At 38.0% G+C, this 18,514-nt stretch overlaps 1 protein-coding gene across 7 annotated transcripts in view; it reads left to right on the top strand.

The window, feature by feature from the left end:
- tanc2a (tetratricopeptide repeat, ankyrin repeat and coiled-coil containing 2a) overlaps window positions 1-18,514 on the top strand; it is a 754,278-nt gene that overhangs the window by 722,982 nt on the left and 12,782 nt on the right. For 6 of the 7 annotated variants that reach the window (XM_048614640.1, XM_048614638.1, XM_048614637.1 and 3 more), the window contains 3 exons: window positions 846-937; window positions 8,409-8,555; window positions 13,855-13,955. In XM_048614640.1, coding sequence (XP_048470597.1) covers window positions 846-937; window positions 8,409-8,555; window positions 13,855-13,955 — 340 coding nt within the window. Of the gene's footprint in view, window positions 1-845; window positions 938-8,408; window positions 8,556-13,854; window positions 13,960-18,514 lie in introns of those variants that run through there. The other variant, XM_048614641.1, reaches the window with a different exon arrangement.

Genomic DNA, 18,514 nt, shown 5'->3' with positions numbered 1-18,514 from the left:
ACTGGTTCATGCACTTTTGTAAAATTTCTATCCCAGTTATTTTAATAAGTCTTTAACCCCTTTAGAGAACATTGTTAAAATAATGCATAAGAAGCTTTGGCATAGGGGACTGGTGCACCAAAAACAGCATTCAACAGAATGTGAACTTGAGTCACAGCATTGCCTTTTTACTTCCAGGATTTTTGTGAAAATATTGAAATCAAAGTTTTAATTTTCATTGCTTATTTAATATATATTCATAGTGAAAGACTTCAAATTCAAAATGCTTGCACCATTGTATAAGTTGCACATCAATTTGACAGGTCACAAAGAGCTGATATATAGTAAACAGCCCAATTTTCACAACTATCTTAAGAATACTGTCGGATACTATTTAGTCTCACCCACCCTAGCTAACGGCAGTAGCAGTGTTGGGTTACAGTTTAGTGATTGAGTTGCATTTTTGAAATCGAATTAAATGCCCATATTTTCATCTAATACACAACTAGGAATAATTAATACTGTCATTTGCTGTAAAATAAAGATATCCCAATTCACTTTATTGAAAGTGACTTCCTTATACTGCAACACACTGATAAATCAAAAAAGCTCTCCTCCACTCATGTACCACTCCACTCATAATTAATGTGAAAGATAGTTTAAGCAAATGTGTTTTTAATGGGCTTGTGAATATTGCTGGTTGTACCCAATAAGTCACGATGACACCATTTTAAATGATAGTTATGTGGCACAATACCTAGACACAAAGTTGTTCTCTACCATCATTTTCCTATAGGTGTTTTTCATGTAGTTTCCTACCCTGGCATTATGTGTGTTTTACCCCTCATGCATCCTGTGCACTGCAGGTCCAGCGACGTGGGCAATGGCCACCTCCAAACCGGACATCATGATCATCCTCCTGAGCAAGCTGATGGAAGAAGGAGACATGTTTTACAAGGTGGGACAAACTAGAAATTAATTGGCATGGGGGCCAAACAGTACAGCTGGTTGAGGCATTCCCCTTTACCTCTGTGGAATGTAAGATCATTTTAATTTTCAACAGCTGCATAAGTTAATTTTCTACTTTATTAATGCTTCTCTCATTTCTCTTCTTTCACTTTCCTTAAATTTTATAATCTTTCCATCATTATGTTATCATGCCCCTCTGCACTATATTTCTTCAAGGCTTCTGGAGAGAGTTAGTATCACTTCAAATTGTGTTCCCAGCTTTTATCTGAAATGACATAACTCTAGGTTTAGCTGCCACAGGCAGAAGTCAAACAATATTGGATTGGGCCTCAGATATATGGGACAAGTTCCTGATCCACTACTACTTTATCTTTCTCAATTACATGCACACAAAGAACAGCCCTAATTTGTGCTCATTGCCAGTGTCCAAATTTTGCACTTTCCTTACTGGAAAGGAGTTGAAATGCCTTTTTAAAGTATATAAGCGAATCATTTCGGGGCTGTTTGGTGCAGTGGTAGTATCCCTACCTCTGGACCAGAAGGTCCAGGTTCATGTCCCGTCTGTTCCAGAGTTATGTCGTAACATGTCTGTAAAAGTTGATTTAACATATCTAAAACTGAATTAATTAATGTTCAAGTGTTTAATAAACAATTTGAATTGTAATTATACGATCCCTTTAGTTGATGTTGTTTGAAGCCTCCTCCTATTCCTTCAAATAATTCTGTGCTTCAGTAATCCTCTATGTCAACTTACTATAACATCAATCTTGTTCTGTCAGTCCTGCTTTTACTCTATTATGTTCCCATTTTGCAGCAAAATTGAGAGAGGACAGAATCATACTTTCTCAGAATTTGAGGATTAACTTATCTGTTTTTCTTGCCAAGACTGCAATATTTTATCATGCCTTTCTCAGATGAGGTCACATATTTCAAAATGATTTTCCATTGCTAATACACATACAAATTAATCAGAATTAGTTTCAAAGAGCTACCTGTACCTGACTGAAATTTTATCAAGTCTTAAATCGTTGGTGCCAAAATGATAATCTCAAGGCACAAAATTACTTAACAATTTTATTTAGGTTTTATTTGATTGAAAAAGGAGGTGGCGGACAGAATTGGATAACCTTGCTTGGAAAGCATTACGTTAGTATTTACAATGTAGAAGCAGATCATTTGACCCAACAGCTTATGCTCCCAACCTCCCCAACTAAGGCCATCAATGCCTCTGATGATTCTTTTCTCTGTTGTAATAATTGAGCTTCCTCTTAAATGAATCTGTGGTCATTTCAACTACTCATTGTGGCAGCAAATTACTATACATTCTATCCAGCTTCTGGGTTTAAAAAATAATCCTCCTGAATCCTATCATGTCACCTGAGTCTTTCTTCTAGAGCAAAGAACCACCTGCTCACCCTTTTCTGATAAGCATAACTTCCCAGTTCTAGTATCATTTGAAGTATTTTGTTTTGTACCTTTTCCAGTGCTTCTATTTGTTTTTCATTATAGAATCTTTCACAATACTCATATGTGATCTAAACATGATTTAATGCATGTTTAACATATAACTCTGGTTTTCAGTTCTATTCCTCTAGAAATGAACCTCAGCTATCCCTGTTTTTCTTTTAATGGCCTGTTAAAAGAGTGTCCTTCTCAAAGTGACTTAAATGTGAAGAGCTTATTGGTTAGAGTTGTTAGATTGCCTTATATTTAAATTTGTGAATATTGAATTACCAAAATACAGTAGTAGAATTTTGGACCACATCTGAATGACACAACCTGAAGTGTTAAGCAAAATTGCATCAGAGGACAAATGGAATGGATGTCCTTTTGGAATGTTTGAACACAAACTGTTACCAACAATTGAAATTTAGAATTAATCTAAATAAACGAACATGGAGCTAGTCAGTAAGTGAATGTGATAATGCGCTCTATCGCTGAGTGGTATGACGTGTGATTTCTTGCATCAGGTGATCTGACTACCTGAGAGTGCCAACCAAAGATTAGAAAACCCTCAGGAGTGTGTACAGTTTTCTTCCTTTACTTAGTACCTAATTGAAGAAATATTAAAGGAAAACGAATGACATGGAAGGAATATGGGAAAAGATCTTTTATATATTTTTAAAATCAGAACACCAACCTGTTGCAGAGGAGCCATGGGATGTGCCTACATTGTTCCAATATGCTTTTACACTATTGGAGTTGCAATATAAAGGCCACAGGAGTATAGTTCCTAGAACACTCTAGCATGCTCCCTGGCACCCGGTGTCAGAGCATCATATGTGTAGTCAGCCATTTGTCTTGTAAGACGTGTCTGACACCTGGTGGTTCAGCTTTAAATTTCCATTAAAATTCCATAAACACAGTAGAAAGGAAGATGAATCAGACCGGGAAAAGCATCAGTGCTTTTAATAACCCTGTACAGCTTGTGTCATTGCCAGGATTTGTATCTCTTTGCTGTGGGTTACCTAAACTGGCTTTCTGATTTGAGTAACTTCCAGGGTGTGGTTAGACAGTCTTTTGGAGAACTGAACATGTGTCTGGACCTATGGCATTTAACCTCTCACCACATTATGGGATCTGACAACATTCCAACAATTGTACTAAAGACTTGTGCTACAGAACTTATTGCGTCCCTACTGAAACTGTCTTAGACCAGCTACAACACTGGCATCTACCCGGCAATGTAAAACATGTATATCCTGTGAACAAAAAGCAGGACAAATCCAATCCAGCCAATTACTGCCCCTTAAATCTTCTTTCAATCATCAGTAAAGTGATGGAAAGTGTCATCAACAGTGCTATGAAGCAACGCTTGGTAAGCAGTAACCTGATCACTGACACCCACCTTGGGTTCTGCCAGGATCACTCAGTTCTGGACCTCATTACAGCCTCTGTTCAGAATTCCAGAGGTGAGGTGAGAGTGATAGCCTTTGACATCAAGGTCACATTTGATTAAGTGTGACATCAAGATTCCCAACAAAATTGGAGTCAGTGGGAATGAGAGGGAAAGCTCTCCTGTGGTTGGAGGCATACCTGGCACATAAGATGATTGTTGATGTCAGAGATCAATCATCTCAGCTCCAGGGCATCTCTGCAGGAGTTCCTCAGGGAAGTGCACTAGGCCCGATCATCTTTAGCTGTTTCATCAATAATCCTCTCTCGCTCACTCTGTCTCTCGCTCTCTAGATATTGCACAATTTTCAACACCGTTCACACTCTGTTCAATGCAGCAGGACCTAATGACATGTTTACTATCTACAAGATAGACTGTCAAAATTTAGCAAGACTCTTTAAGACACCTTCCAAACCCACAACCTCTAGTATGTAGAAGGTCAAGGGCAGCAGATACATGGGAACACCACCGCTACATGTTCCCTGCAAGCCACTCCCCATCCTGACTTGGAAATGAATTGCCGTTCCTTCAGTGTTGCTGGGTCAAAATCCTGGAATTCCCTCCCTAATGGCATTGTGGGTGTACCTACAGCACATGGGCTGGAGAGTTTCAAGAAAGCAGCTCACCACCACCTTTTCAAGGGCAACTAGGGATGGGCAATAAATGCTGACCCAACCAATGATGTCCATACCCCATAAATTAATAAAAATCAAAACTGTGGCTTTTTCTGCAGGTGGGAATTGTCTGTACATTCATCTCCTATATCGAAAGTCAGTTTGGGTATTGATTAAAAAGAAACAGTTTGTCAAAAAAATTGTCTAGCATTTACCAGGACAATTCGCCAGGATACTAATTCTTATGAAAGAAAGTGTGTAAGCTTGGAGGAGTAAAGATTTGGTAATTTTTTTTCTTTTCGCCGATTTTGTTCCAGATCTAATCCATTAAAAAAACTAAATTCTATGATTCTAACTCCCATTCATCATTTTTATTAACTCCTCTGTTTTCTCTTCATTCTGTCCAAATAATTCAGCTATCTGGCTAAAATAAGAAGCAGAATAGAGATATATTGGATGGTAAAAGTTACCTTAGATGAGTGTTTCAAGGATTGTCTGTAACGTCTTCCAGCCCTGCAGTCCTCTGGATATTCAGCACTCTTCCACTCCACTCTTGCCTTTTCATCTTTTGTGTTGCTCAATTATTGAAAGCTGTGCCTTCTCGTACCTTGCACCTAACTTCTGGAATCCTTTCGTAACTTCTCAGCCACTTGACTTTGCTTGCCTTCTTTAAGACTCCCCTAAAACCAACTGCTTTGCCAAAGTATTTATTCACTTGACGTAATATTTCCTTATTTAACTCCGTGCCAAACGTTATTTAATAATGCTTTTGTGGTGCCCTTGGGATGTTTTACCATGTTAAAGGTACTATGTAATAAATTGTTATTGGCAGTAGTTTAACTGTTAAAACTATTCATGATGATGTAGAAGTTTGTTCCTTCAGTGTCGTAAACTGCATCTTCTATTAATCACATGAAATACAGGGATAACTAGCCATTTGGATACAGAACTGGCTCGAAGGTAGACGACAGAGGAGTGAGTGTTGCTTTTCAGACTGGAGGCCTGTGATCAGTGGTGTGCATAAGGGTCGGTGCTGGGTCCACTGCTTTTTCACCATTTATATTAATATGAACATAGGAGGTACGGTTAGTAAGCTTTCAGATGACACCAAAATTGGAGGTGTAGTCGACAATGAAGAAGGTTACCTATTAGTACAACGGGATCTTGATCAGATGGGCCACTAGGCTGAGGTGCGGCAGAAGGAGGTTAATTTCGATAAATGTGAGGTGCTGCAATTTGGAAAGGCAAATCAGGGCAGGACTCATACATTTAATGGTAAGATCCTGGGGAGTATTACTGAACAAAGACCTTGGAGTGCAGGTTCATAATTCCTTGAAAGTGGAGTCACACCTATATAGGATAGTGAAGAAGGCATTTGGTATGCTTGCCTTTATTGGTCAGTGCATTGAGTACAGGAGTTGGGAGGTCATGTTGAGCCTGTACAGGACATTGGTTAGGCCTCGTTTGGAATACTGTGTTCAATTGTGGTCTACCTGCTATAGGAAGGATGTTGTGAAACTTGAAAGGGTTCAGAAAAGATTTACTAAAATATTGCCAGGGTTTGAGCTATAGGGAGGGGCAGAATAGGCTGGGGCTATTTCCCTGGTGAATCACAAGCTGGGGGATGACCTTATAGAGATTTATAAAATCATGAGGGGCATGGATAGGGTAAATAGAACAAGGCCTTTTCCCCAGGGTGGGGGGAGTCCAAAACTAGAGGACATTGCTTTAAGATGAGAGGGAAAAGATTTAAAAGGGACCTAAGGGGCAACTTTTTCACGCAGAGGGTGGTGCATGTATGGAATGAGCTGCCAGAGGAAGTGGTGTTGGCTGGTACAATTACAATATTTAGAAGGCATCTGGATGGGTATATGAATAGGAAGGGTTTAGAGGGGCATGAACCAAATGCTGGCAAATGGAACGAGATTAATTTGGGATACCTGGTCAGCATGGGCGAGTTGGACCAAAGGGTCTGTTTCCCTGCTGAACATCTCTATGATTCTAATTGATCACAAAGTGGCTGCCTGGCCTCATTCATCTGAATGGAATCTTGTAGAGAGGGAAGGGGCAAAAGTATTTAGATTTTTACCTTCTGGTCTCAGTGCTGCTTGGAAATTTGTTAAGTTCATTGGGCTCATTGAAATCAACATGTTTTGCAGGTAAGTTGTAACCCCATGAACATCTGACCAGAGAAAAGATGGTTTTATGTTTTGGGTAGATAACCATTAGAACTCGACATAAGATGAAATGAGAGCCTCTTTATAGGTGTGACACAACTAAGAAGGAGTGACACCAAACTATTACAAAGAGCCTGTAATACTTTAGCAGCATGTAAATAGAATTCTTTCAAAGCTTGAAAGAAGTGAAATAGATCAATTGAAATATCATCTAATGCATTTGAAAGTCAAGGAGTGGATAAAACTGTTCCACAGTTAAAAAAAAACGTAAAAAGTCAATAGAAGAAATAGGGAAGAACATGAAGGTTCTAAAGTCAGACCAGAACGCGACAAAATATTAACAAGATACTAAGGCAAATTCTGTAAATTCAGAGGAAATATGTAATTGAAGGAATGGAGCTACAGTATTATGCTCAAAGTTGAACTTTGTTGGAACAGTATCAGAATCAAAGATGGAAAGGTTAGTGTGTGAATGGGAGACAAAGCTAGGTTATGACTCACAAGGAGATTTATAGTTCTTCAGAGTGAAGCAGTCTGGGGAGACAGTGGTGTTAAGGCAGTGTCACTGGACTAATGATCCAGAGTTCCAGGCCAGTGCCCTGGGGAGATGGAATACATCAGTTAGTAGAATATAAATTCAATTAAGATAATCTCAGTAATGGTAAGCAGGAAATTATCAATGATTGTTGTTAAAAACCCATTTTGTTTACTAATGTCTTTTAAGGAAGGAAATCTTTTTTCCTTTACCAGGTCTAGCCTATATTTAACTACAGATTCTTTAGCTATGTAGTTGACTCTTAACTGACCTGACCTCTGAAATGGCATACTAAACTACTCAGTTCAAGGGAAATTAGAAATAAGTAATAAAAGCCGGCCTCATCAGTAACACACATCAAAGAAAGTCAGCCAGTCTGAACATGTTGTAGAAGTATCAGTGAATATAGGCACTAGGGTATAAAAAGTGCATATAAATTGATGTCTCACATCTAGAAATTTCAAACTTGTAAGATGATTAATATTCTGTTTGATTTGTTGTCTCATTCATATTTGTATTCTTGTACTAAGATTGTTATTTTTCATGATAATTGGTTTCATTGTGAATGTACAGCGGGTTACTACTCCTGACCAGTGTGTTAATAGACGTCATGGGAATTAGCAGCACTGTATCACAGCGTGAGATGAGTGCTCCTGAAAAAAGATTGCACACCGCAATTATAAGACCAAATCCAATTTATTATTAGGAATTATCAAGGCATCAGGCAGCCCCATTTCGGATACAAAAATAAAGTGGCTGAAGCATGTTTTGCAGTTTGATTTTGGAATAACTTTGCAGGAAGTAAAACCAAGTAATAGGATTTGAAGTATGTCCTCAGATAACATTACTTTTGGTCCCTCTCCATCACATGAGAATAACTGAAGCATAGGATTGATTGCAGTTCTATTTGGGACAGTATGGTTTGATTTATTTCTTGGCATCAGCACATTTTGAGAAATCTAGAAATATGAGGTGAGTTCTCCAGTTAATCCCTAAAAGTGCCTTTAGGTAGTCTCTAAAGAGATCCCAATACATCCTTCTAGTCAATCCTGAGATTTGACCCCAATTAATCTCAAACCCTGACTCTAATTTAATCCCCAAAGCAGATTCCAATTCCAATTAAATACTTTTAATTTCAACTTCCTAGTTATCAAACCTCAAAATGTAATTTATTGAATTTGGTATTTCAGTAAAGCCTACTCTGTTTCTAAAAATATTTTCTCCTCTCCTCTGATCAGAAAGGAAAGGTAAAGGAAGCAGCACAGCGATACCAATACGCATTGAAGAAATTCCCACGAGAAGGGTTTGGAGAAGATTTGAAAACTTTTCGGGAGCTGAAGGTGTCCTTGTTGCTGAACCTCTCACGATGTCGAAGGAAAATGAATGTATGTCTAAAGGCGTCTTTGATAAATAGGAAGCACAGGGTGCTTCCCTTAAAACAGTAGTGGCCTGATCTAACGTATTAGATTCCTTTACAGCAGGATAAAAGATTTTGTCATGCATTATAACTACAGTTCACGTACGTAGGCTTCAGTGTATCAATTTTGTGTCCATCAATATGTATTTTGTACATAACAGAAAATGAATCAGACTAATAAGTAGGTTAAGAATAGAATGGTTTTACAAATTAACATTACTGGTGTACATATCTGGACTTTACATGTAGAGGTTAGTGATTACTGTTAAGCCTTTCTGGCCCCAGTGTATGAGGTATGCACTGACCTTAGTACCTTGATTCCTAATAATTCCAAGTAGCTTGAACCAAAGGTAATAATCCTAAATTCTTCCCCATATGTCATCAGTAATGCATGATGCCTCTGTAATAATTTTCTTAAAAGAAATAATTATTTTTAAATCATGAGAAAAAAATTAACCGTGCTCGTCAGTTTTTGCAATTTTGCTGACAAAGGATCACTGTCAGTGTTCCGTTCTCACAACATGACAGTGCTGAATTAATAAGGACCTGCATCTGGGTGTAGCAACCATGTACTAATGCAGCCACAGCCCATAGCAACTGGTAAAAACAAGTATGCAGCAGTAAGTAAACACTGGTTACAATAGAGGGCTGTTGTGATACGACTCTGAAATCAAGGTTGTCTTCTATAGTGTATTCATGAGCAATGTTCCAACCTGAGGGGCAGGAGTTTACCTTATTCCCTAAAGCTGTAGTTAATATTTGCAATGTCATTCCTTAGGAATTAATTTATTTCAAAAGAGATTTTTGCCTTATTGTCATAAGCTTTTATATACAGACTGAGCACCAGCAGGCAAGTAGTGTCTACACCGTTGGCCTCTGACATCTCTTGCTGAAAGCAATTGCTTGCTAACGACATTAGCAATCAATACTGCAGATGATTTTCTCATATGATTGCTGTGATATGATTTATATTAATGGATTTTATTCAAGGTTGTAATAATTGTAACTGCATCCTTTGCTTGAATTATCATGATCAGAGTTTAAATTGACCTATTGGTCAGGATTTTGAGTAGAAAAATGAGTTTGATGGTCCCCTGTCTGCTACGAACCAGCCTAAATCAGTCATTTGGGATTTGGTACAGCTGGAAATTATGGCCTTGGCTGTTGTCTAACACAGCAGCTCCTGTCACTCTAGCTGACTGATGGCCTCAACAATAACATGTCAAATATCACTCTACAGTACTGCACCTCATTTATTCAGTTGAATTGGATGCAGGGTATTAAAGACTTAAATAGAACAGAGTTTAAGAACTTTCATTCCAGTTTCAGTTATGATGGTATTTGAATTTGTAAAAGGAATTTTTGTGATGCTGCATGTGAATTGAAGCATATGCATTTACAAAACTCGTGATACTGCCTAATAATAGCATGTTCAGGTCAATGAGGTACTTTGAAAGAATAATGCTATTTTTTAACATAAAACTACATTTGTATTTATTCGCCTGTCTTTTAAGGTTTCCTCAGTAGGGTGCATCATTTCACAACTGACTGGGCAGTTATATGATGTGCCACTCAAGATATGTTTTAACTTGACATTAGTATTCAAACTCAGGACTGCATTAAATCCATCCATCTTGCTCCTTCCTCCATGGCATTTTTTTTTACTGAAAACTCCCTTGAGGACATAATTGAGATCAGGGACTAGCCATGTGGGCAGTCAAAAATTTGAACTTGTAGCTTCACTATTGTGACAGATCATATTGATGCACTTCTGAATTCCTGGTACAGTCATTGAGAAATTAAATCATGGGAAAAATGTAATATACTCTCTTGTGTTATGGAAAGAAACTTGCACATGATAATGATGAACTGCTTTTCTAAACTAAACCCCAAAATATCCTGTAATTTATTTCTGCCAGTTTGAAACTGAGGTTTGACAGGTTATAAATTCAGGTTTTATTTTCTGTAATAATCTTTGAGGCATTTTATCCACTGTCTTCTGGAAATCTAAGGACAACACATCCAAGTTATCCTTTATCTGCAGTTGGTTCCTGAAAAGCTCCAATAAATTGATTATTCGTGATTTCCTTTTCACAAATCTGTTAACTCTACCCAATTACCTGCACTTTTCTTGGTGCAGTATTATTATGTCTTCAATAATGGTTTCTAACGTCCTCTTTATCACCAATTAAGCTAACTGGCCTGTAGTTTTGTTTCTGCGCCCTTCCCTTTATGAATACAGGAGTTAACATTCATTGCTTATCAAAATAATGGAAACTTCTCCCGATCCAGGGAATAGTGGAAAAATTAAAACCAGCATATCAACTATCTCACTAGGCACTTCTTTTAAACTAGAAGCTCAAACAAGGGATGGCACAGTGCTGGGGAATGAAGGTGGACAGGTATTGGAGATGGCCGTGGAGGATCATTTCAGTGAAAGCGACCACAACAAAGTATGTTATGGAAAAGCAAACAGATGGTCTGGAAAAAAGGGATTTGGATTAGGTAAAGGCAGATTTTGGGTCTACATTTTTAAGCAAGAGGAGAGAGGTTTAAAAAAAAAAGACTTGGGGGGCAATTTTTTTTTACATGGAGAATGGTTCGTGTGTGGAATGAACTTCCAGAGGAGGTGGTGGATGCGGGTACAATTGCAACATTTAAAAGACATTTGGGTAAGTACATGATATAGGAAAGGTTTGGAGGGATATGGGCCAGGAGCAGGCAGGTGAGACTAGTTTAGTTTGGGATTATGGTCGGCATGGACTGGATGGACCGAAGGGTCTGTTTCCATGCTGTATGACTCGATGAGACAGGATTCGGCTAAAGTAGACTGGAAACAGCTACTTGTGAACAAAAATTTACAGCACATGGGGGTGCGGGGGGGATGTGTTGGGGGAGCACAGTGTTCAAAAAGAAACTGGGGAGAGTACAGACCCAACATGTTCTCTTCAGGGTGAAATGTAGGAGTAACCAACCAAAGAGAACCATGGATGTCTAGGAATATTCAGAACTACGTAAGCAGGAAAAGACAAGCTTTTCACAGATGTAAAGGGAGCAACTCAATGAGGCTTGTGTGGATTATAGAAAATGCAAGGGAAACGTAAGAACTCAATTAGAAGAGTAAAGATGGGCCATGAACAAGCACTAAAGCACTGGTAAATAAAATTAGGGAGAACCCCAATATATGCTGTAGGTAAATTGAGGGGAAGAGGATAACCAGGAAAAAGTAGGGCCCACCAAAGGAGCAATCTGTGTGAGAAATCAGATGAGTACCTCACTTCTGTCTTCACTCTGGAGAAGGAGGATGCGGGGAGAGGGACTGTATGGTTCCTGAGCAGATTGGTATAGTGAGTGAGGAGGTATTGGAGGTTTTGGCAGGCTTAAAAGTGGACAAATTACATCAGGATAAATTATATCCCAGGCTGCTCCTGCAGGAGGTTAGGGAGGAAATCACAGGGGCTCTGACCCAAATTTTTAATTTCTCTCTGGCCACAAGGGAGATACCAGAGGACTGGAAGACAGCTAATATGGTTCCATTTTTCAAGAAGGATTGTAGGGATAAGCCAGGGAATTACAGACCAGTGAGCCTTGCATCAGTGGTAGGGAAACCATTGGAGAAAATTCTGAAGAAGAGAATTATTCTCCACTTGGAGAGAAAATGTTTAATCAGCGATGGTCTATATCGCTTTCTCAGAGGTAGGTCATGCTTAACAAATCTGATTGAATATTTTGAGGAGGTGACCAGATGTGTAGATAAGGGCAGTGCAGTTGATGTAATGTATATGGATTTCAGCAAAGCCTTTGACAATGTCCCACATGAGAGAAAGATAAAGAAAGTAAAAGCACATGCGCTCCAGGGTAACATGTTAAGATGGATCCCAGATTGGATTAGTGATAGGAGACAGAGGATGCTGGTAGAAGGCTAATTGTGTGACTGAAGCCTGGTGTGCACTGGTGTACCATAGGGCTCAGTGCTAGGTCCCTTATTGTTTGTGATATATATAAACAGATGAGAATGTGGGGCAGGTGATATGTGAGTTTTCAGATGACATGAAGATTGATTGGATGGTTAATCATGAGGAAGAAGGTCTCAAGTTACAGGAAAATATAGACGAGTTGGTCAGATGGGTCGATCAGCGGTAGATGGAATTTTAAAACTGCATAACCTCAATTTTCAGGGTTAAAGAACTAACAAGACAGGAGAATACTCAGTGAATGGCAGGACACTGGTTAAGTCAGAGGAACAGGGATCTTGGGATGCTTGTCCACAGATCTCTGAAGTGGCAGGACAGATTAATAGGGTGGTTAAGAAGGCTTATGGGACACTTGCTTTTATCAGTTGTGGCATAGATTATAAGAACGGAGGTTATACAGCTGGAGCTGTGTGTAACTTTGGTTAGGTGACAGCTGGAGTACAGTGTGTGATTCTTCCTATTGTATGGCAAATAGAATGTGATTTGTGCTAGAGCAGCTGCAAAGGAGATTCACCAAGATCTTATGTGGATTGGAGCATTTTAGCTATGAGAGGCTTGATAGGCTCAGGTTATTTTCTGCAGAGCAGAGAATGTTTACGAGGGCCTTGTTGAGGTGTATAAGATTATGAGAGGTATGGACAAAGTGGATAGGAAGCAGCTACAAATCTATGGATGTGCAAATGAGAACTTTCCCCATTCCTCCATTGCTAAAATTGCTTGGATTCAGGCCTATGCCACCATTTTCTCCATCTGAATGAAAAGTAAGGCTCATGATTGTTAATCATGATGTGTGTGTGTGTGTGTGTGTGTGTGTGTGTGTGTGTGTGTGCGCGCTCGCGCTCAGACTATGCAATCAACATCAATTTAAACTGGGATGCAATGCCAAGCAATCTAGCATGCTTGTGAATTAAAAAAAAACTTTCCTTTTACTTTCTAAGTCACATTCATGATATATGAAAACTGCCAAGAACCAGAAAAGAATGTAGATGATGCACAAAGTAGCTGACTGTGAATACCGGTAGTAATGATAATCTCCACTGTACCACATGTGGGAATTCAGAATTGTGGATCAAATGAAAGTCGTGAATTTCAGTCTTGTCCTTCACAAGACATACTATCTTCAATTTCTGGTGTAATGTAAAATTCCATTGTTGTTCACAGAGGCATCATAAACTGAAAATTAAGGAGATAGAAAATCACTTTAGTCAACGCGGTTTCCAGCACTCTTGTTTCAACAATTTTCCCCTCGACACAGTACCCAAATTATTACTATGTATGTGTTATTTCTGGTAGGACTTTGGAATGGCGGAGGAGTTTGCAACCAAAGCACTGGAGCTGAAACCCAAGGCATACGAGGCATATTATGCCAGAGCTAGAGCAAAGCGAAGCAGCAGGTAAAGAGAGGGGGGACAAAAGTGTTTTTAATTCAGCAAAGGAAATGAAGCACTAGCTTTCAAAAGATATTGAGGTGCCTTTCATGCACTAATGTTTATTTCTGCTGACCACGTTTTGCCATCCCATTTTAGTCAGTAGGATTTTCAACTGCTTTATAATTTTTGTAGCAAAATCCAAAATGTAACAGGCTGTTTTTTCTTCTTGAGCAAGGTGTTTCGCAAGATACTATTTTGGTTAGTCATTTTACTGCAACCTTCAGCTTGAAATGTTTTTTCATTACTTGTCGGAAGTGCAATCTGTTAAGAGTGACAAGGCAATAGGATATCAGGGACCTTCATGAACATCAGCAACAACAGTTTTATCTCATTAAGTTGAGGATTGAGAAAGAGAAAAAAGGAACAACAGAAGAAAAAAATCAGATAAATTGGGTGCAAAAAGAAATTTAGAGGAAAGGGAAGATTGCTTTTTTTTTCCTTAACTTAATTCAAAGTAAAAGTTTGAAAAATTAATTGCAGTCCTGCATTTTTAAAAATCTTTTAAGGGCAATTCACTACACAAAGAAATAACACTCCATAGATTGAGTTGTTCTCTTTCTGGACCAAAGAGGTTAACTGGTGGCCATTAATAATCAACACTTAATTCAAAGGATACATGCACTAATAATGTCCAAACTTAATTTTCTGTGGAATGTTTACAGTAAAAGCACAAAATGTGAATGAAAATAACACTGTAGGTAAAGGTGAGATGTTGTTGGTGCAACGATGAAGCAATGTACCCAGTTCAGTAAATTCTGAAGATTACAACTGTATTTTTTTTAATCTCCTGGTTTTACTGGGTGTTTTGCACATTAATAATGGCATACATTGACAACAATACATTAGCTTGACAGCAAGATCTGGCCAATAATTTTTAGTGTTATAAGTAATTGAAAGGATACTCAAAGGTATGAAAAGTAAATTCAAAATTTAATTAATATTAAGCATCAGCAAATATTTTTCAAAATGATATGTTGTAGAAAAGATGCAAGTATTTTCTAAACAGTTTAAGTTTACAGTCCTCAGTCAATTAAATAAAACTTTCTAATTTAATGTCATTTCGTTCAATAAGGCACAGATAATTTATCAAAATCAGGATGAACTTTCCTCAAGTCTTTTTAAGATACTCTCCCACAAAATTGCCTAAGTTTGGTTTTCAAATACGATTCCTCCCATGCAAGCCAGTTCCATATCATTCTGCAGAGCTGATTACTAGAAACAAATGACTTTCCTGCTCTCGGGGAGGAGAGTCCCCTTGGCTACACTCTCACAATCATCGAGCATTTCTGTAATGACATTAGTATAGGTAAGGAAGGTATACGTGAGAACATAAGAAATGGAAACTGGAGTTTGTCTTTCGGCTGTTTGAGCCTGCACTATCATTAAATCATTCTATATGAATTTAATTTTCCCATATTATCCCCAAATCCCTTATTTCATTAACATTCAAAATCCTTCTGTCTTGAATAGATTTAACAATTGAGCACCCATATCTCTCTCAATTTATGCATCTCTGGAATTCTTTTTAAGCGAAAGAAGCCCTAAATGGCTAGTCCTTTATTTTGAGACTGTGACCACATATTCCAGGTTGCATGGTCAAGCCCAGTAAAAACTTTTTTGTTTCTTATTCTTTATTTTCTTATTTTTCCAAACTCCAGGAAATATAGAATTAATTTATTTAATCCCTCCTCATAGGGTAGTCCCTTCATCCCTCAAATCAGTTTATTGTTTGACATATGCAGAGAAGAAAAAAAAACCATTAGATTCCGGTAATTACTGTGTGCAAGGCAGAATCTAATTTTAGTTAGACCTTCTGTATAAGTTGTTCTGATACAAATTTATTATAACTGATGCAATAGTTTTAAGTTAATCTACATGGCCCACAAATAAATCTTGTGTGTTAGAGATGACACCATTTCTCCAAACATATTCAACATACACCATTTTCATAAAAACATTTTGGAGATTTTTTATTTGCAATTATAATACCGTAGCGAACTATCCAATCACCTTTTCAGTGAAGATAGTGTTTCCACAGGCTTTTATCCTATCATCCTCTTTGCATGCATGACTTTGAGATCCTGAATGGAACAACAGTTAACTACATAGATGGTAAAAGCTTCACATGCCCTCTCTTTTCGATTGCTTTATTTGACATAAGTGGCAAACCTGAACCATGGCTAGTCATGTGTTCACAAAGTGCTCTCTTGGTGCTGTTTGCTCTCTTGGGCAGGATACTGACCATGAGACTGAAGCTGATTGCTTATCTGCTACAACCTAAATGGATCAAGGTGCTGAAATTACAAAGCATACAGTTGAGGTGCATGATGACTCATGAGGTGGATGTCATGAAAGGTGATAGGGCAAATGATTTTGTTTCAAATTTGCTGAACTATTAAGCTTAAATGTTCACCAACTTGAACCGTGTGAACCCTTGAGCATACTAGCCGTTAGTCCTTTTGTCAGGCTCAGGTATGGTAACTGGATTAGCTGTTTGCCAGAATGGAGAGGCCTTACTTGGATCTTTGAAGCAATCAATAATGAAACAGTACATTATAATACCTGAGTTATTAAGGGGGTGAAGCAAGATCAATCAATTGCATCAATCATAGGATGTGCAATTGTGTAAATATATTCCGGATCTTTCTTCCCCTTGGATTTGAGTCTTCTGAAAGTGGTAGAATTTTATACAATGATGGAAGCCAGTTGGCCAGTTGTGCCATGCTATTTCATTGAAAAGGCTGTCCCATAAGTTTCTATCTCATAATCTTGCAAATAAATCTTTCAAGTACAAGTTATGTTTTGGAATTTCCTTGGGAATGTAATCCTATTGCCCTTCCTGATGTTGACAAATATTTCAGTAAAAAGATCATCATCAATTTCCCTATGGTTCATTTGCCAGTTACTTTAAGCCGATGTTTTATGCTTACTTTACCCAGTTTACAAAGGAATGTTTCTCCCTACTTGATTTATGAAAACTCTTCATAATTTGAATGCAATAATCTTGAATTTTGAATAATTCTAAATTTGCTTCTGAAGTCAGTGGACCCAAATCCATTCTACACCCATTCACCATCTTCCGGAAGAAAAATTATGTGTAATTGAGTCCCTTAAACTGAGGCAGGTCTATAGAGTCCAAGAAAACTGTGACTTGGGCTACCCACCTCGGAAGAGAATATTTTGCCTTGGGGTTGACAGCCACTGATAAGTATTGCCTAGAGATAAATTTTAGAACAAATAACTGAGATAAAACAATAGGTTCAATTTTAAAAGAGACAGAAATATAAAAAATCTGCAGCAGTAACTGAAGATAAAGGTAGAGCCCTTGTGTAAATACCTTTTTATCTCAACAAGTTAAAGCTACTTGAATGACAAGAACTGTAATGACTTTGACCAGACTTGGAACTGATACTGAAAACCTTATCCCAACAAGTGCTACACAGTAAAGATCAAATTTCCAAAATTCGTCATATTTAGGAATGTAATTGATGCTTCAGTTTATCATTTTGCTGCAATGGAGGACATTGAGTTTATTACAGCATTAAAAACTGAAAGAACTGCAAATGCTGCAAGTCAGAAACAAAAGCCGAAATTGCTGGAGAAGCTTAGCAGGTCTGGCAGCATCTGTGGAGAGAAATCAGAGTTAACATTTTGGGTCGAGTAACCCTTCCTCAGTTCTGAGCTTTCCCAGCAATTTCTGTTTTTGTTTTTGATTTTATTTCAATTTTGACTGTGCTGCTGCATTAATTAGATAACATCCGTTATGGAAATGCTGTAACCATTATAACCAATGTCAACGCTACGACTTCACTGAAATTTCTTAACTTTGAAGATATGATTCAATGAAGCATACAAAGATTTGGGAGATACCTTTAATAGCACACTCCCACTGTGAATTAGACCCTAATGTTGCTCATTCTGAAGGAACAGTTCAATCTGAAGACACCTTTCTATGCTTGTTCATTCTGGCAAGATATGTCCACTCCCAGTAGAGAAAGCCTTCTTGCTGTTTATAAGTTTGAATTTTATTATTTGTAGGCTTTGCATTTCGTTTTATTATTTTATGAGCCCTGAATCCCTGCCTCCCAGGTCTCCTAACCCCAAATGCCAACGTGTCCATGAGACACTATAAATGAGTAACACCAAGGATTCTGTTTCATGTGATGGTCTTAAAAGTGCTGATTTAGAAAAGCTAAGATTCTATCAAAATATAATGACAAAGCTAGCCTCCTAGAAACTGTCCTCACTGAAGTGTTGAAATGATAATAAAAGTATTTGGCTTACTGACCCAATAATTCATTTAACATCATTCTTTGTCTGTAAGTCCTGCTAGTTGAGAAGTTCATCCCAAGGAACTTGTATTGATGTCTCGTATGCAGCTGAACTTGGAATATAGTTTGTTTCCTTTGGAAAATTTCCTTTAGAGAAATCTTATTGTTAAATTAATTTAGATAATGAAGGACACCCCCTCCCCCAACACACACACACACACACACACACACACACACACACACACACACACA

The sequence above is a fragment of the Rhincodon typus genome, chromosome 30 (genome assembly GCF_021869965.1).
Source record: "Rhincodon typus isolate 14 chromosome 30, sRhiTyp1.1, whole genome shotgun sequence".
NCBI lineage: Eukaryota > Metazoa > Chordata > Chondrichthyes > Orectolobiformes > Rhincodontidae > Rhincodon > Rhincodon typus.
This window is presented reverse-complemented; position numbering and strand designations above follow the sequence as displayed.